At 39.2% G+C, this 20,332-nt stretch overlaps 1 protein-coding gene across 5 annotated transcripts in view; it reads right to left on the bottom strand.

The window, feature by feature from the left end:
- Positions 1-11,325: 11,325 nt before the first annotated feature.
- The window catches only part of Zfc3h1 (zinc finger C3H1-type containing), a 49,039-nt gene continuing 40,032 nt past the window's right edge, over positions 11,326-20,332 (bottom strand). For 3 of the 5 annotated variants that reach the window (XM_028759024.1, XM_028759026.1, XM_028759028.1), the window contains 7 exons: positions 16,755-16,865; positions 16,222-16,326; positions 15,933-16,098; positions 14,826-14,926; positions 13,340-13,441; positions 12,675-12,714; positions 12,088-12,401 (listed from right to left, as the gene is read on the bottom strand). In XM_028759024.1, the coding sequence (XP_028614857.1) occupies positions 12,195-12,401; positions 12,675-12,714; positions 13,340-13,441; positions 14,826-14,926; positions 15,933-16,098; positions 16,222-16,326; positions 16,755-16,865 (832 nt within the window). In that variant the 3' untranslated portion in view covers positions 12,088-12,194. Of the gene's footprint in view, positions 12,402-12,674; positions 12,715-13,339; positions 13,442-14,825; positions 14,927-15,932; positions 16,099-16,221; positions 16,327-16,754; positions 16,866-20,332 lie in introns of all 5 variants that reach the window. The other 2 variants (XM_028759027.1, XM_028759025.1) reach the window with 1 other exon arrangement.

Genomic DNA, 20,332 nt, shown 5'->3' with positions numbered 1-20,332 from the left:
GACCATAGTGGTTCGCATCTGCAAGTTCAGCACTGAGGAGGCTGAGGCAGGAGGATTGCTTTGAATTAGAGGGTAGCTTGATCTTCTCAGTGAGAACCTGTCTCAGATAAAACAAAATGCCAAAAAGCTTTACAAACAATAGAGTTTCTTAAAGTCCTGTTCCCTGGATGGGTTGGTTATTCTGTTTGTACTGTCTGATGTCTAGAAATTGAGTTTCTGAGAATGACACACAATTGTCCGGGCTCCACACAAATGCACACACACTTAAATATACACACATAAACATAAAGAATACGTTTAAATGTTCAAGGGAGGAAGTGTCTTAACCCATGTAAGGCAAAGGTCTATCCCAGTGTCCAACCAGATCATCCTGGAGAAGCCTGGATCAAGACACAATCCACCTAATGAGAAGTGTAGAGAGTGAAAAATAGCTTTCTATCCTGAGTAGTTGTTTAATTGAATATACCTCAGGCATGTTTGTCTAGGATAAGCAGCCCATCATAATAGTTATTATGTGAGCTTGATCTCGCGTGCTAGCTTCTTTATGTATGATATATCATTTAATTAGGACACAGCCTGTAAGATAGATCTCATTACTGTGTTTGTTTTGGAAGCAAGGAAGAGAGAGAGGTTAAACTTGCCAGAGGCTTTGCCTGGGAAATAGTACTGACGAGCCCTAGACACGTTAATACACCTACACCAACACTTTTCAAAGAGCAGTCCCCGAGCGTGGCCTGTCAGGCCTCACTCCAGTCTTCAGAATCTGAAATTGAAGAAGTAGCATTTAGCGATCTGTGCTTTTTACTGTCCTGGGTAGGCCATTCTGATATAGGCTCACATTCGAGAGCCATTTGCAGCCTACCACGTACAAGACCTAGCATCTAAAGAGAAACGGGGTTATCATCCTTAAGATAACAGAATAGGTGGTCACTCTGAATAAAGAAAAAAAAGAGCAGTAGTGGGTGGGGAGATTATATTTTATACTACCAATAAAAGAGGTAGGGGGTGATGCTCAATGCCCTGACTACAGGGTCCTTAAAGCATGAGAAACAACTCTATCCGAGTTACGCTTGATTACAACGTATTTAGAGTAAGGAGGTTTATTTGGTGACCATTCACAGCGTGGTTACACTGAAGGACAATATAACAAAGTGAACAGTCAGATTGTGAGGCTGGGTAGCCTGGGTTCAAATCTCAACCCCAGTCCTCGTGGTTGGGCACCTTTATTTACCTTTCTTCAGGGTGTAAAATAGGCCACAAGACCTACAACATGGTACTGAAAGATCACCCACACTATATTACATAAACCAATGAAGTCGACCATCCAACTACTATTTTCTACAGGCTTGTGCTTCTCCAAAAACCACATGCTTCCAAAGCATCATTGGTCTTAGAAGGCTCTGCCCTCTAGACTGACATTAGTGTTCTTATAAAGACTTGTCCTTCACCATGAGAAGGGCACAGCTAGGAGATGCTGTCCATACAGTGGGCTCCCAGAAGACACCAAATCCGCCACTTTCTTAACTGTAGGCTTCCAAGACTGTAAGAAGTACTGTCTGTCAGCCACCCAGTTTGTTTGATCCAGCAGCCCCCAAGGGACTAACTAACTATAAAAATAAACAAACAAACAAAATCAAAAATGAAGTAAAAAATACATCATTACAGAACTTTGCTTGGGGGAGGGTTACTGTTTCTGATTTTTATGCAATGAACACAAATTTTAAATATGTATTTCACGGCAAACTATTTTATATTATATTTTACTCAAAACTTGTTCATCACTGAGAGGTTGATTTGAAGCAACAATAAGGAAATGAGCTGTAAAAAGAAGAAAAAAAATGTGTACTTTCTAGTCAAGGATTTTTTATTAACAGAAGTAGAATTGGCCCTCTGGGACACAGAGAGGTCCTTTCATCTAAACCAGAACAACTGTCACTGTCTCTCAGTACATACTCTTAATTCTCAAGGGAAAAAATAAGAATTCTTAATACGTTGTTTTGTTACAATAATTAGGAAAATGTTGTGTAGCTGATTTTTGCCCATTTAAAATCTCTGGAATAGCTAGTTTCCCTTGAATACCTTAGTAGTATAAAAACATTTTTTTTTTTTAGGTTGTCTTCACTTGTAGCTATAGAAGTGTCTATCCCTGCCAAAATCCAATGGATACCTCATAACTTATTGTCATAAAAGGGCCATGATGTGAAATGCATGGTTGCTGTGATGGCTCATTTCAGTGTGGCAGACTCCACAGGATAAAGATATACCAAGATGATTAAGAAGCAGGTGGTATCAACTAAGGCAATAAGATGCAACCTCATTCCAAAGAGAAATGGTACCCAAGAATGGATGCATACTTCACTAGTTGCACATCTCGGACCAGTAGTCACAAAAGATTTCCCAATATTTAGCTAAACTCGTCATTTATAAATTCTTTAGTTCTAAAATTACTTTTTTTTTAAGCCACACTTTCATAAGGAGATCAGAATGCCCAACCAATATGGCGTGTTTGGAGGAATGTTTGATCACCCAAGTAAACCTTTCCCATGTTTCGATACCGTCATGAATTATAGGAACACGGCGACATCTCTGCATAGTTCTCTTTTGGAATGCAGAGACATCCTTGAACAAATAGGTGTTTCCACACTCCACCATCCACACCCAACTGAGATGAAAACCCACTCCTGCTTCCTTCGACAGCTCTGCTGGCAATTTGAAGAGAGACCTGCACATCTCTTTCTGTTCCCTCCTCTCCACACACGTGAGAGGCTTCCCTTCCACGGTGTAGCCAAACCCCAAGACGCACTCACTTATCTCAGCTTGCTGGTTTGCTCACGTCTGTGTGATCTTTCATCCTGTATGACACCCCACAGCCAGTAATGGATTGCATGTGTGACGCTGTCATCCCCTGGGTTAAGTTTTAAAATACGTAGCTTCTGGGCTAAGCTTTCAGTCCACTCCCTCTGAGAGATCAGCTACCTTAAGCCATTTAGCCCACAGAAAGAGAAACTGGAGCCTGTGAACATTTACATAAGCAGGTTGGGAAGGAAATTGAGCTTTGAAGAACAGACTACAAGCCCCTGCCAACATCATGAGAACCTCAACCTCACCACCCAGATAAGACACTCCAGGATTCCTGACCCACCGTGTCTGTGATATTTGTTGCTTTAAGCTTCTAATTTGGGAAGTAATTGGCTACACAGCAGTGAGTAACTAAACTTTCCTAAGGATGAACACATAAAGATATACTTTAGTTTCATGATCACTATTTAATACTTGGGAAGTCACAGTTTTTCCTCAGGAACAGTTTTAGACTAAAAAGCACTGGTGATATAAATATTACGAGTTTGTGTTCCTGAAAACTGGCACGGGCACACCTTATGTAATTGTCCCTCAGCTTTCATAGGGCATGAGTTGTTTCTATACTATGGAAATTATGACAATAAGGTCTGTTCTTTGCATTTTTGTTTTTGGCCTTTTGAAGTAGGAGAATTTACTACATAGCCTAGGTTAGTCTTTAACTTCCGGCACTCTTCCTGCCTCTGTCTCTTCAGTTGATGGGGCTACAATGTGTACTACCTACTATGTCCAGCTTGATGCATTTTCTAAAAGTATTCTCAGTCACTTGAATCCATAAGAGGCTGAGCAGACAGCAGTGGCTAATGGGAGAATTGGACTTAAAAAAAAATTATGTGAGTGAAGGGGCTGGAGAGATGGCTCAGCAGTTAAGAGCACTGACTGCTCTTCCAGAGGTCCTGAGTTCAATTCCCAGCAACCACATGGTGGCTCACAACCATCTGTAATAGAATCCAATGCCCTCTCCTGGTGTGTCTGAAGACAGCTACAGTGTACACATACATAAAAAAAACTATGTGAGTTCTGCAGTTCAGCTATCATTTTTATTTCCTTGTAGTGCAGGCATGAGAATGCCATGAGAACGACTTTCAACTTCAGTTCCCTCCTTAAACCATGTGGGTCCCTAGGATTGAATTTAGGTATTCAGGCTCGGTGGCAAGTCTTTTACCTGTTGAATTATCTGGATGTTGTAGTGTAGGTACTGATGAGCCATGTTCTAATCTTAACACATCCCATTCAGACAAGAGAAAGGTCCTGTTTTCATCTCTTCATTGGGTTACCTCATTCATCATCACTATTTTGTCTTCAAGCCTTTATTAGAACATCCTCTTAAAAAATTAAAAAAAATAATTGAGATAGGTTCTTACTACCTAGGTGGTCTAGATTCATATTCATTCATTTTTTCTCATTCAAATTCACTCTCTCTCTCTCTCTCTCTCTCTCTCTCTCTCTCTCTCTCTCTCTCTCTCTCTCTCTCTCTCTCTCTCTCTCTCTCTCAACCAACTGGCCTGGAATTCAAGAGATCTGCCTGCCTCTGTGCTAGAATTAAAACTATGGTATCACCATGCCAACCCCGGCAAGCTAAATCTTAATTCACTGACTACTTGATCTTTAGGTCTTCCTTTCTCGTTTTAAGCAATTAGACCCCACATCTCTTAAGGTCACACAGTAGGACTTGGTATCCAAGGACAGCTAAAGTGAACTTAAGCTTTGTGCCTTTCTAGCCTTGGCCTCTCAAATATCAAAATAAGTACTGTTGTTTCCCACCCTTACATAATTCCCAAGTTCAATGTAGTTTTCACTTCAAACACTTCTTGTAGCTGGGAACATATTCTATTTTCTGTCCTCAGTTGGTCTGTTGCTTTCTTTAGGCTGTCCCACAATTGTTTAGCTAAATGAAGTTAACCCATTGTGTTCTCAGAGGACAAGAAAACATACCAAATCTCAGAGATTCAGTTTAGTAAAAGAGATGCAGTGTGAAAAGAACAAATGCAAACGAGGGGTGTGTTTCAGGCTGAGAATTCAAGTGTCACCATGAATTGTGTCGCCACTCCATTCCTCTTCTTCCAGAAGGCTCGCTCTAACAGTGTATTGAGGCAGCTTCCACAGTTCTAGACTGTCCACTAGCTTGCTAATAAGAAAATCTTTCTCAATTTCTTTAAGGGTCTCAGGACCACTTCTCAGTGGATCAAGATCACAGGAGAGATTTTATGCAAAGGAGTGCATCCAAAAGTCATTTTCTTAGGTTCCTCATTTGCTACCTTTGTGATTTGGATTAATTTCTTGTGACTCAATTTGCAGCTGTAAAACAGGGATTACAGCATTTATATGGGTTGTGGTCACATGGAAAAGGGTAAACCCACAAGCATTCTTTTCACTGTTGTTTCAAGTTAAAGAATTGTAGAAAATTGTAAACAGAAGGGTTTTAAGTGACTCGTTGTTAGAGCTAGTACCACTCACTTCACACTCCAGTCTGTTTACTCGATGGTGACAAAGTAACAGTGGTATTGGTATGTTAAGAGGTAGGTACTCCAAGCATGTAATCTTCCTACTTTCACATTTATGGTCCACATAGCACCTTTAAAAAAAAAAAAAAAAGGCATCCCTAGCAGAAGTGTTCAATTGTTTTTCCTGAATAACAGGGAAAAAGTGGAAGTGGTGTCAAACTTCTGGGAAGCGTTCTTCAAACAGGGCTTGTTGTATTTCCCAGGATTTCTGATCTGCTAAGCCAAAAGGATGGCTGGGAGAAGCAGTTTAGAATCATCAGGACCAAAATTTCCCACTGATGTGCAGATCCACCTTTGTCAAGTAGGTCCTGACTTGGCTGGAACTAGTAGTGAATGGACTAGTTGACTGAACTAGTAGTGCCCCACGGTGCTTGTATGGATCACAAGGTTTAATTTCATTCCCCATTTCAGCCTTTTTCCATGTACCCATGTGTAAGACCATACCAACCGTATCTGGTAACTCTTCTGGACTAGAGTTCACACAGGATAGAAGGGCAGAACCACCTAGCTCTCTGTCATTTTGAAGCCTTTTTGCCACTGATCCATGTGCAAGACAGTAGCAACCATATTTAGTAGTTCATTGGGAACAGAGTTCCAGCCCGGTTTGGCACAGCTGAAGTCATCATTTGTAGGGAGGGGGATGTTTTTTCCTAAGTGTGCCTTCAATACAAACTAGATATAAGCTTCTTGCCCGATGAGGTCATTTTATGGTTTCTGCTTGTAAGTTAAGTTTAAATTGGTCGATTCCGCCAAGCCTTTCCTAGGCAAAGCCAATAAAAAGTGTAAAATGGTTTGATTGGTTACTCTTAATTCATTATTGAATTAAGAGGTCTTAATCCTTTATTATACCACAAAACTCAGTCTAGTCATCACATTGGTAATCTAGATGCAACTTCAGGTCAACAGTTTAGGGACAGCGCCTGCTCTAGCCGGGAGATGATTATGACGGGCTGGGGACTGGGGGAGGGACTGGAAGGGGGCAGAGAATGGGATATAAAGTGAATAAATAATAAATAAGTGAATGAAAAAAACATCATCAATAGATGTTTACACATTAGAAACCATGGATCACAGACAGGTTCCTAGTTGTTGTTTTTGCAATGCTGGAGATAAAACCCAGCTTTTCAAGTAAGTTGGGCAAGTGTTCTACACTGAGCTGTATCCTACACCCCCCCAAGGCCTCTGGTGTATTTCTAGGGGCAACTAAATCACACCTGAGCACTAGTCGGATCATGACTGTCATTGAGAGTAATGAAATTACACCCACGGGAAGCAAACAGTTTTTATAGTGTCCCTGTTCACTCAAAATACTATTTGTGGTTTAGGGTTTCTTTAAGGTAATTTCTAGTATATGGCTGTTTAACACCCCTAATGTAAGTATATAGTTTTTCACACTTTAAAGATACATACGGGTGTGTAAAAGAAACAAGCAGCAATGGAGCAGGCTGTCACTGCAGCGCTGGCCGATGGCACTTCTAACACCTAGGTTCTCCTAGACAGGAGTTTCTCCATCTCACAGCTCCCACTCCTTCAGTTCCCTGAAGCTTTCTCTGGATCTCCATCTAAGCCAGCACACAATGCCAACTCTCCCCCCAGGCAGTGTCTTCAATGTGGCTGTATGATTTGCCAAACTGAGTGTGTTTGGCATTAGGCAGCAAATGCCCTGCTTATCTCCACTAATGTAAACAGACTTGACAGTCGTCTATCACTCAGCAGCTTCAAGCTGTGGCCTTCATCTTCACAAGACTGGCTTCACTAGGGAAGACTGCGTACATGAGTCAGCTTGTTTAACTGACCAGGCAATGGAAAGCCACCTTTATTCAGGTGACCTGATAACTAGCCTTGAAGCTTTCTGATTACCAACTTAAAAGGGAAAATGAAGTATAGACTCTTTATAAAGAGGACTGTGAAATTTTTTCTATTTGTCCTATTTTTTCTATTTGTTCTATTTTTAACTCGTTGAAGACGGTCCTTGAGAAGTATTTTTATATATTTTGGATGCCCTTTATTATTTACTTTTTTATAAAAATACAACCAACTCATACGTTCTACCTGTTCTGTTTAGTTAAGTTTTGTCTTTGAACTGGGGGAGAAGATCTGACCCGCCACCAGCACTCAGTGCAGTCACAGCACTGAGGACCGGTCAGTCATATTGGCCTCAGATAGTCCAGAACCTGTTTTGCTGGTGAAACCATAAGGCACACTTTGTTCAACAGAATCAATTTATTTCTAGATTTAACTTCCAATTAACTGTGGGTGTTTCTGCTACTGAACTGAAATGCCATATTTTTTTTTTAAAAAAAAAAAAAAACCATTTGAAAGTAATGAAGACAGCTCTGGGTAGTTCTTCCACATAAATAAATAATGACCACTCCTAAGACTTAACAGAAAACAAACGTGTTTTCAGTGAATTGAAATTGTGCTCTGCATGTTTAATGTACTAAGAAGTTATGAAAGTAGCATCTTCTTCTTGCATTATACAACAAATCGGGGTCGGGGGAGTAAAGCGAGTAGGAGTTTTATTCCCAATCACACTTGCCCTACAGGCTCTGGTCAGATTCGTGTGGAGTTCCCGAGCAGAAGGTACCCCAGGATTACCTTTCTAGCAGTTAGCCCGCTATAGCAAGTCCAGTTCTATTTGTCATGCGTAACAAGCTGAAAATGAATCTAAACGAAGTCAAGGAAGCTTCTGGATGTTGCTTCTTTTTGAGACAAGTCTTACAATGTACCCAGGATGGTCTGGAACCTACAATCCTGCCTTAGCCTCCTGAGAGCGGTGCAGCACTGCATGGGTCCCAGGTTGGCTTTTTTTGTTTGTTTGTTTGTTTGTTTGTTTTCTATGTTCCCAAAAACATGCAAACCCTTTTACAACTCAGATTTTACTGGCACATTATATCCTGAGGTAACACTAGTTTTCATTTGTCATCCTTCATGAGATGTAATACTGACTAAACCCAGAGGGCCTTTTCCAATTCAAGTTTAGAACTGCTGTGAGGGCGGTTCCTTAGCATCTTCTTTTCTGTTTTGGTTAGACTATGTATGGGAACACTTTTATTCATCTCTTAATTTAGTGCAGAGCATAAACATAGATTCTGGAAATATGCCCAATTCCGTTTTGAGAAAATGCTGAAAAGGGTCTTGTGGCATCCTTCTCGCAAAGACCATGAAAAAAAAAAAAAAAAGTGGAGATCTATTTTATAATCTGTGAAAAATAAGCACTGCATCTACCTCAAATATGTCAGAAAATCCACCAGAATCCAGCAGTAGTGCTCAAGAATACTAACCACTACTGTGTTGTGTGTGTGTGTGTGTGTGTGAACAATGGACAGGAGAAGGGACAGGCAGCACGCCCATGACGACTGCTCACTGCCCCATCCTCGAGGTGAAATGCAGAAATGAAGGATGCCTGCAGAATGGACATTTGGGTGGCTTATGGGAGGGGAGAAAGAGAGCAAGTAATCAAGGAAAATAGAACAGAAAGAGAAGAAGCATAATTCTCAAATGTTAAAGGAGACTAAGCCTGTATCTTCCCATTCTCTCCTTCACACTGTTAACACAAAAGTATAAAAACAGACGTAAAGAAAAGTGGCCTGCTCTGTATTTCACCTCCATGCTCCTACCCTTTCAAGGCCCTAAATCAATATTTGAACTACAATCTCCAATAAAGCCCCTCTGTATTTGCTGTCAGTCTCAATCACCTTCTGCTTGTCTACAGAGCACCTCTAACGCTTAGATGTTGCACCTGGAGATTCTTGCTTACTTTATGATGTGGATTTATATGCCCTTTCAATGAAAGCAACCCGCCCTAGATAATCCAGTGAGAAAAATGTTACAAGGTCCACTTTCCGTTAAAAGACAAATACAAATATTAGGCTATTCTCTAAAATGAGGAAAAACACATAAAATTCAGTGTAATCTACTACTTCATTTCCTTTATCCTAGATAAAGCCCCACAGCATAAAGTGTCTTTTGTGTCTTTCTTCAGACAAGAAAGAGGATGCAGGAGGCTGCAGTTCTCACTGACTCTTCGCCAACACCCCTTCTCTGATTTGTCTCAATCTAAAGATTTTATCATAGAGCATGTTAATTATTCAATTTTAAACCAAAATTTTATTTATTGTTGGAAGAACTTCATAAAAGAAACTGAATATTGAAAGAACAGGAGCCTTATTTTTAAAGTGTTCACTATTTTTTATGTAGTGAGTTTATGAATGACAGGAGAAAGGCCAACGTAAGCCATCATCAGTAGGGACAGAGAGCACACCTGTGATCACAGAAAAGGTGTGAGACAAAGCAGCGGGAGGACTGCCACAAGTGTGAGGCTAGCCTGATTGTACATCCAGGCCAGCCTGGGCTACACAGTGAGACTATGACAGAAGAGTCAATATTAGATACCTTTGCGGTTTAGCAACCTGACAACTGATCAAGAAAGAAAGCAGCTATTCCTATACGGCATCTGAACAGTAAACCCTGAGGCTGTTCCAATGTACATATGTGTACATTCTTTGTGAACAGCATCCAGAATTTCATGCACTAATAGGTAAAGCTCTCCTATTAGAAGAGTGGTGTGTGGAAAATAGCTATTGTGGACGAAACCACTAATACAAACTTAAGAATTTAAAAAAAACTATGGGGGGCTGGAGAGATGGATCAGGAGTTAGGAGCCCTCCCTGGCTGCTCTTACAGAGTACCTGAGTTTGATTTCTAGCACCCACTTGGCATTTCATAACCATTCACATCTCTAGTTCCACATCTAACACCCCTTTCTAGCCTCTGAGGGCACTGCATGCACACTGCACACAGACATACATATGTATGCACATATGTGCCCACATTATATGGGGCCAAAACACTTATACACACAGAATTAGACCTAAGGAAAAAATTAAAAATTAAATTAAAAATGTAAAGCTTAAAACCTGGCCCTGTCTTCTAAAAAACTGAGACATTTCCATTTCCTGTTACAACTGTTAAGCTATGGAGAAACCGATGGGGAAGAGTGTGTGTGTTGGTGGAGGAAGGCGCCTGCCCACTACTGCATGTGTGTAGAGCAGAAGACAGTTTGTGTGCTCTCCTCCCACTGCTACATGGGCTCTGGGGACCAAACCTGAGCTTTACTCGGGCTGCACTTTACCTGCTGAGTGTCCTGAAATAATTTGCTATGCATAAGCACGTTACCCTAACTTTCAAATAATCAGAAAATACTTTCAGTGGTAAATATTTAAATACATACAATGGAAGAATACCCCTCTGGGATTTGTATCTTCTAACAAAATTCCTTTGGCTATAGAAAAAATCCAAAAGGCAGTTTTGATTTTTGGTTAGATGAAGGACACAGACGAATGAGTTCCATTCTTGACACAGCCAGAGAATAGAAACTAGCAGATGATGTGCCATCTTGTAGCACATTGCGATTCTTCAGATGCAGTTTTCTTTTGAGCAAGCACTGCACACATCAGGGTGTACTACTCTGCCTGTCGCGTTGGAGCTGTGGCTCTGCTTCCCACATGTACTGCACTGTGGTGGTAACTAGTCAGCAAGGCACAAGCAACTCAGCACAATAGACAAAGAGCAGGCTCTCTTTCCATGGCATATGCAACAGCAGCCAGCATGTTTCTAGGTAGGTAACTCAAACTCCAACTTGGTGACACTAACCACATTTTTTAGAATACAGTGCTTAATGGTAGTGTAAACCTATCTGTTCACTGTTCTCAAAAGAGAACGCCTATGTTCACCAATTAAAAAGTCATTGATTTTTGTTGTTGTTTTGAATGGGAAAAGAATTGCCGAAGAAGAAAGCAATGGTATCATTGGAAGAATCCCACTCCTACTTCAGCCCTTCCCCACCAGAGTGAGAAGTGAACAAAGATAGCACCATTATTAATGTTAACTTATATTAAAAATATTTTGTACGCCAACCACTTAATACTACACAGTAGTACTTGAATACAAAGCAGTTCCAGTATTAACTGTTCTTTAAACTGTTAAACTTTATTATAAATTAAAATTTCTTTACAAAAAAAATTGCACATAATATTTGACCACTCTTAGGTTCTGATGCACTGGCATTTGCAATAGTTTCTTTAATCTTCAAGTTAAACAGTCTCAGCAAGGAGTCCAGAACGTAGAAAGGGCAGTCAACAACCCTGCTAGAACATTCAAGTGCAACTAGCAGACTTGTGGCCATGGCAGTTACACTTTCCTTAAGATGGACTGCTTATGTTTAAAACCCTGAAATGAAGAATCTCAGAGACTTAAAGGAGGAACTAAAAGGGACTGCCTGCTTTTTACTGTAAACACAGCCCTGGAAACTAAATCCCAAACAAGAATCTCTCAGGCATCAGAGAGTGTCAAGTGGACCAGGAATAGCACAACATAAAGGTAGGGAAAGTAAAAAATGAAACCAAAAACAAAGTAAAATTAAAATAAACGTCAGTCGCTTTGAGGAGCTATACTTACGTACATGATGTTAGAGAATCTGGCAGGGCCCAGAAGCAGGCCAAACAGGAAGTTCATTTATCCATTCCAAGAGTGTCATTCATGTTCATTGCTTCCGGTTTTACGGATAGGATATTGTAGGAAACTTGATAGGATCAATAATGCTTGTCTGCCTTACACAGACCTTAGCCAGGGATCAGCCTAATCTTGAAGAATCATTCAAATAATTTTGGCAATTATTATAAGGGCTTAGAACTGACTGCACCCAGTGTTCAGAGATTCTTGCTTTCTGTTTTGTTACTGTTTAAATTTAAGAGCTCATTTAGGCTGACTCCAATCTCTTGGCACTTGGAAACTAGTTTTCTCAGGTTATCAGTTTTACCTCCTTCTGATGCTTCAAACAAGAGTTGCTGTAAAAGACAGGGAAGCATAGAAGTAAGAGACAGCTAGGTTTTGAGCATTTACCACATCAATGGATATGGCACATGCAGAAAATTTATAGGAAAACGTCAAGATAAAATAAAAGATAAAAAGCATTACATCTTTCCATAGTGATGCACAAAGAGGTAGCTTCTGTAAGGCTCTCTGATATAAACGGTGGACCTATAAGACAGACAGACAGACACACACTCTCATCAGAAAACATGCTGAACAACACTTTTAAAAGCCTGTCTGCTTCAAGGCAGAGCTTTACAATATACTAGCATTCAAGTCAGGCATGGTTCTCTTGGGCTTTAGAGATTTCAAATAGAGTTCTTGGAAGGTTAACTTCTTTCTATCTTTAATCCTTTTAAAGTGAGAGCCCAACAAAAGGGGCAGAGTAGCTAAAAGGAAAAAGAAGTGGCCCATCTGATAATTCAATTACGAACTGCTTACCTCTCTTTGTCCCTTTAGAGCAATCTCAGCAGCAATGGCTCTAAGGGAAAAAAAGGAATATAGAAAAGGGGGAAAATTTATATATCTTCAAACAAAAGGAAACACCAGCACTGGCAGAATACTGACTGTGGGAATCTGAATACAAAACTTCCTGAAAGGCTAAACTTCCAAGGAGTGTAACCTATAGTGAAAAGAAAAATTCAACAATTTTTATCAACTTTACAGGAATAAAGCAGACCAGTGTTTGAACATGAGTTAAAATTCATGGGATGGAAAAACAAAAAAAACAAACAAAAAAAGCAAACTCAAAACTAGTAAAACAGGCCTGGCACTAACACCTTTAAAATAAGAAACCAGACTGTAACAGGGAAAACCCTATATTTTAAAGATGGTTCTAAAGTGTTATACACACTTACGTTTGATAATATTGATATCTAAATGTTCTCCCTCATTAAAATTATTTTTATTATTATTAATCTCGGAAGCAGCTATTAATGAGCAATTACTCACTCTAGGTATTAAACCACAGCAAGTGCCCAAAACAACTCTATACTAGGTCTGTCTATTTGCGGGGAGATAAGATGCTATTTCAGATTTACCTGTCTGGAGCAACCCTTACAAATAAAAGCATAGCTATAAAAACATGTACATGATTGTTGCATTACATTTTCCAGGTGGCCAGGCATGTTGGGATATTATATGTAAACATCTTGGCTTGGAGTTTCAGAATCTGAACATTGCTTTCTTCCCATTCGTGTTGAAGTAGCCTGTAAAGCACATTCAGGAAAATGAACAAAGCACTCAAAGTGTAGGGCACCCCAAATGCACTCTATAACAGAATGTACAAGGTACAAAGGTTGGCCAGTTAAACCCTAACAAAGACATTCAGCAAATATTTATAGAATGTCTCTTATAACAATTGTCCCAGGATCACAATGTGCTAAACTACTGTTCTACAGTTATCTTCAACGACATAAAAAGCTCATGTATTCCTGCAGAAAACAAAAGCAATCTCATCACATACTCCTCTACCCCAAGTTTTTTTTAAGGTAATGACTCAATACACCAATGCAAGTTTAAAAAACATTTTCTTTCTTAGAACAAGCATATTGAATATTTCTGGGACTAAAATGGAACTATAATGGCTAAGTTTTGAGTTCTTATTTTCCTGGTGGGGAGAGGTAACAGGGAAAACCATAGAAGAATGTACCAATACAAAAAGAATATGGCTTACCCACAATTAAACTACCTATGTTTTAAAATGCTTATCATAAAAGAAACTAGATACAAACAGAAAAACAATACAACCATGCTTTCTACTTCACATGCATATCAAAGATCATTTTCTTTATTCAAATTTCTACCACTAGCTTCTGAGGATTAACACGGTTCTCATGAAATTTAATTATAGAATAATACGGTTAATTTTCTCACAAACTTAAGACTTTGAATGATTTTTCAGACATGTACTATATTTCAGATGTATAATATATTTCATATGCATCATAGCATGGAAAATATTCTTTAAAACAAAAGAGAATACCTAATAAACACATTAGGTATTTTATAAAAACAGCTCTATGGTAAGATGCAATCAAAACAGGGTAAATGACTATGCAGTGTGCAATGCCTGCGCAGTGGATGTCCAAGCATGGACAGGTTAAAGCACTCTATAAAAGGTTACCCTGATAGAGAAATTAAATCACAAGTAAGTGTTCAGAAACTGTTTAACTCTAATTGAATGTAGGACATCCTAGGTCAGTGCTTAAATAGGGTTCTCAACCCTATTTTTAAGTTTTAATAACAAAAAGTTAGCCTATTTTATTATTCTTAAGATATTGATTTTTACCAACCCATGAGTTCCCAATACATGCTAAATATCTAAATAATTGACATGAAAATCTAATATTCCTCTAGCATGCAAAATAGATGTACTGCTTACAGTGCATATGCAAGTAGTAAATAGTACGCAGGTCTCTGAAATGACCACATTGTTTACACTGTCTTTGTATGAATAACTAACAATTCTGAGATTAGAGTAGTATATATCCATGAGGAAAAGGTAGAACTACATACAGATTTATCAAGTTTTCAAATTAATTTCATATGAAGGGCCTATACTACTGAGCTGAAAACCAAAATCTGTCTTACCTCAGTGCAAGTCGAGAATTTGCTGGCATAACAGAGCAAAACCGTTCCAGGGTTTTAGAGTGCTGAGTCTTTGGAACACAGCTCAAATAAAAGAAAATGACCTGCGAAGGTTGAGGGAGGGAAAATGAATACAATTAAAAAGCAGACTCCAGTTACCTGTGTATTTTAATAAAAGAAAAAACGTCTTTAAGACACAATGGGCAAATGAGAACATGTGATTAACTATACTAGCCACTTTCCAAATACACAGTAGACTATGGTCTGGGGTGAGAGCCGTGGACAGAGGTCTGACAGGAAGCCAGGAGTGCGAGCTTTCCGTCCTGAGTCTACCTTTGCTTGCTGTAGACTGCCGGGCAAGCCTGACAGAGGACTAACAGTGCTTGCCACTTCTTGCTCATGGAATCCCCAAAAGACAATGACTTAATGTCCATGTAGCTGTTGGAATCCTGGGATAACGAGCGGCACAGAAGCACATCACGTATTAACAGTTATCCCGGTGAGCAGCAGAAGCATCCTACGGGGAGTGCGAGTGCACATCTAGGTCTACACTGAACTGTAGTAAGCAGGAACTTTTGGGCTACATTATATCGCCTGAAATCAGACTCTGAAAACAAAAAGAACCAACCCGTCTGCTTTACTAATTATAATCCCCTTTGTGACGTCATCATTCATCAGATTTTACTATTATGAATGTACACAGCACCATATTTTCAGTTCTGTGAGGCCCTATGGCTGCAAGAAGAGTAGGTACAATGGATATGTGGACTGCTTTTGTTGTTGTTATTGTTTTCTTTTTTCTATTTATTTACTCACTTTACATTACCAGCTGATCACAGCCCTCCCGCACCTCCAACCCCCACTTCACCTCACATAGCCCCTCCTCTGTCCCCAGGATCGGTTCATTCTTACAGGGCCTGACAAGGCACCTTTTCCTGGACTCTGACGAGTAAAGAACTGATCACAGGAAGGACAGTGAATGTTAGGAAAGTGGTCCCAGGAAAAGCTCTCAATATGAAACAGTAGCTTTGCTGTCTTTGGTAGATTTGTTATATACAAACATCTGAAAACAAACAAACAAACCAAGAACGAAAAACCTTAGATTCTTACCCGATTATGGAATTCATAGTTGGACCAGTAATCAGCACTGCTAAAAGGGATGGGGTATCGGGCAGGGACCGTAACCAAACATCTATTCACTAAGTCAGTAAAAAATTTGAATTCTTGGACTTTGTTTCTGGATCCAGCAGCTCTATTATTGGCAAAGACAAGATAACTGCCAAAAGAAAGACATTGTGCTTCAGAATAATTAAGCCAGGAACTCACGGAAAAGCTGATCACCCTTTCCCCGCCACAGGATTCTTCTAAGAATCCCATTCTTAACCAGAGCTAAACTTACTCCATCCAAATCTTCTGCACAATATCAGACCGCATGGCCACCCCTAACGCCGCCTCATATGCTTCCACTGTCTCTTTAATACTTGACTGAAGAGGATGACAAAGGCTGTTTAAAAACATGAAGGAAATAAATGCTTACAGTTTAATTTTGTTAAGTAAGAAATAATAACACACACTTTCAAGTAAAGTCTCCTTGCTCTTGTCTTTCAGTAAATATAGGCTTAGCATCTCTTTTTGAATCTGATTCAGTGACTGTTTAATACGTCATAATTCAGTAAACATCAACTGTACATGCAAGGCAAGCTTTCTTTTCTTTTTTCTTTTTTTTGTCTTGTTTTGTGTTTTTCAAGACAGGGTTTCTCCGTGTAGTCTTGGCTGTCCTGGAACTCACTCTGTAGACCAGGCTGGCCTCAAACTCAGAAATCCGCCTGCCTCTGCCTCCCAAGTACTGGGATTAAAGGCATGCGCCACCACCACCCAGCCCAAGACGAGCTTAACATGCAGCACTCTTCTCCACAGTGGATAATGTCTCACCAGTAAATCAGCCATAAATAAGGGACTTGGTTGTTAAATACATCATCATCAAAATTCCCTTTACATAAACACGCTGGAATGTCGAGTGGTCCTGGGATATTTAAGAGATACCTGAAAAAAGAAAATCCCAGCATTGTATGAAATTATGCCTAGGTACACATGGATTAAAATACAGACATGAATAATCGTGAGTTTCAACCTAATTGAAATATTTCTACAGAAGAATGAACTTTCCTAAAATCATACCTGCTCAAAATTTTACTTTTATACCAATATGAATTACCTCTCTCCAAATGAATTTTATTCCCCAAATAAAACAATTCATCTAATTGAACCTTATTAGAAATAAAAAGATCAAATGAGATTACAAAGTATCTGAAATTTCAACAAAATCTGTACATTCTTGTAGGAGCAAAGTTCTTACAAAATCTGCATGCGTACACACACACATTTAATTTAGACATAACAAATAAAATGTTGACTACAACCAGAAAAAGAGCCATTATCAAAGTAGCAAAAGGCTCTGAATGATATCACCTCTTTTCCAAAAGTGAAAACCAGAGCATCAGAGGTCCTTAGAAACCTGACTAATAAGCCTCTGACTTTCACTCCTGTAGCTTTCCTTCTCATGGATCTGAATGTCCTTATGTGTGCTAGCGGAGTCTCAGATCCCTCTAACCTTGAACTGACAATCTGGCATAATCACTTACACTGGATTTTAAAAGGACTGTATGGGGAAAAGTTGTAAATGGTTGGCCAGCTTGTGGGAAGGCAGCAAACACGGAGAACGTCTGGAGGTCGGTGGGGTTAGCATCCAACTACCACAGCGGCTCTATCACTCGGAGTTACTTCTAAAGACTTTCGAACCCTCCACTGAAGACTGAAATGAGCTCACTCTAATGTACATAAAACTGTATTATCACTACAGCAGCTTCCTCAAAGTGCATGAAAACCAAGGTAACGTTCTAAATTCATTTGAAACAAATGAAGTACTTCTTACTGCTTGTCATCTTTATACTAAATGCTATGAAGGAATTGATCAAATCCATTTCTAGGTTAAGTATTACAGTATTAAGTATTACAGCTATATATATTTTGCTTTATTTCTGCCTTACAATTGTATCTTGAATACATTGTGAGCACTGATTTCTACTAATAAACTAATCATTATATATGCATAAAATCACACACACACACACTCAGACTCTTAAGATATATATACATAAATATATCAATGAGCCAAAAATTACCTCACTTACTGGCACTCTCTTAATATTTAACTCAAAAGACATTTTGTTTTCTCCCAGTGTAGCCTGGGTTGGTCTTAAATGCACATCCTTCTACATCATTCTCTCAAGTGCTTGGATCACAGGTGTGTGCCACCATGGCTAAAGGCTTCTTAAATTAGTCCTTGTGCAGACAAGAACTTTAGTATTAGATAAATAGACTAAGTACTGGTGTCTTTTTCTAATTCTTGATGATATATGATTATTTCACAAAAGAACTTAATAAAACAAGATGTCAGTAAAAAACAGTAAGGTGATTTAGAGGCAATCTAGTTCCAAATTTTTATTGATACTGTTTTTATTCTTCTCAATTAATTAAGCTAGAATCAAGATCTAAAGACCTTTGATTAGTTACCAAGGCAAAATCTGGCATCATCCCCTTGTAAGCTAAACCAATTATCTCTGCGCCCAAGGGAAAACCAGAGCACAGGTCTGTCAAGGGCTTTGTTTGGCCTTGAATTAGTCTTTTGCCAAAGTTTGAAAACAAACCAATTTAATATTAAAGACAGAAAAAAACAAAACTGTGTGTGGAGGAAGGGATCAACTTCTATCTCCTTCTGTTTCTTGTCTGTCCATTGACATTTTGCTTGCAGCTATCTTTAAAATATTAATGTAAATATTTTAAGAATTTTTTAAAGGTACTAATTAGGACAACTGACAAAATGTAAAGGTCCAAATTTACAAACAACAACAACAAAAACTCTGAGGCAAACAGACCTCTTTTTATTTTTTTATTTTTTTGACCTGACTTACTAGGAACTGGACAGAGCTCGGGTTTTAAAACCCTGGCTGTTCTCCCAAAGGACCTGGCTTCAATTGCCAATCCCCATGGTTATAGATTTTATCAGTCTCTTTAGCAGCCCACAGCCATCGGTAATTCAAGCTCCAGAGCATCTAACGCCCCTTTCTGGCCTCCTCCAGACCTAGGCATACAACATGATACACAGGCAAAACACCTATACACACAAAATTGTTTTAAACATGTGCCTTGACATTCCATGTCTTTACTAAAAGGCAGACTAAGGAGAAAGGGAGGAGGGTGGCATCGAGGTAAAAATATCATCCGCACAGGTATTTTGACTTGCTAACACAAAACTAAGATTTTATTTTTACTTATCCATATTTTCTATAGGAATTCTATTAGGGGGCTGACGAGATGACTCAGTGGTCAAGAGTGCTTGCTGGTTGCTCTCACAGAACACTGCAGGTTAGTTCCCCGCAGCACTACCAGACTGCTCACAACTGGCTGTAACTCCCACCACCCCTTCCGGACTCCTTGAGCACTACACCCATATACACTGAGAACTTATAACTTACAAATGCATAACCAAGTGATAGAATCATAAATCATTTTCTTTTTGATGTTTTTCTCACAATCAACAAACTAAAGTTATTTTTATAAATACAAGTTTAGGGGCTGGAGAGACGGCTCAGTGGTTAAGAGCACTGACTGCATTTCCAAAGGTCCTGAGTTCAAATCCCAGCAACCACATGGTGGCTCACAACCATCTGTAATGAAATCTGATGCCCTCTTCTGGTGTGTCTGAAGATAGCTACAGTGTATTCATATATAATAAATAAATAAATCTTTAAAAAAAAATAAATACAAGTTTACTGGAACACAGCTACACCCATTCATTTATGGGTTCTTCTCCCACTACAACACCACAACTGAGTAGGACTAATAAAACATAACCTGCAAACTTAAAAGTACTTTCTGGTTCATGCAAAAAACCACTGCTGATCCCATACAGAGCAATGAGGAAGAAGGAAGGAAAGTTTAAAGTCTTCCATGAATCCACTCTTCGATGATCTGAGTGTCTTTTAATGTTATATCGGAGCTCGCGGCAAAGTTAGGACAGTAACTACAGAGCTCCTGAGAAACTGATGGGCTGAGAAAAAAATCCTTCTAAAGCTGTTTACTAACCACCTCAGAGCCTAGAGTAGGTAACTTAAAGAGAAAAGGCTTTTTGTTTTTTTGTTTTTTTGTTTTTTTTTTAAATCTATGGTTAACCAACAAGTAAAACATTTTTTTCAAGCATCAATGAGATTGTCTCAGGACATTTTGTTACTACAGGATTAAACAACACAGCAACAACTAACAAACTAAATGGAGAAGCTACCAAAAGCCTTACACTGCATGACAGAGCATGTTCTATCTTGTCTTCATTCTGTTCATCTTCAGCCCTCATATCAGCTCTGTAGGTAAGTACTCCAGTGTTAGATAAGCAGTCTGAAATGTAATCAGGCAACAAGAAAACCTATCTTCCCACTGGCCTAAATCCTTACTCA

The sequence above is a fragment of the Grammomys surdaster genome, unplaced genomic scaffold (genome assembly GCF_004785775.1).
Source record: "Grammomys surdaster isolate TR1022 unplaced genomic scaffold, NIH_TR_1.0 126271, whole genome shotgun sequence".
Taxonomy (NCBI): Eukaryota; Metazoa; Chordata; class Mammalia; order Rodentia; family Muridae; genus Grammomys; species Grammomys surdaster.
Note: the sequence above shows the minus strand (reverse complement) of the source record. Positions and strands in the feature narration are given on the sequence as shown.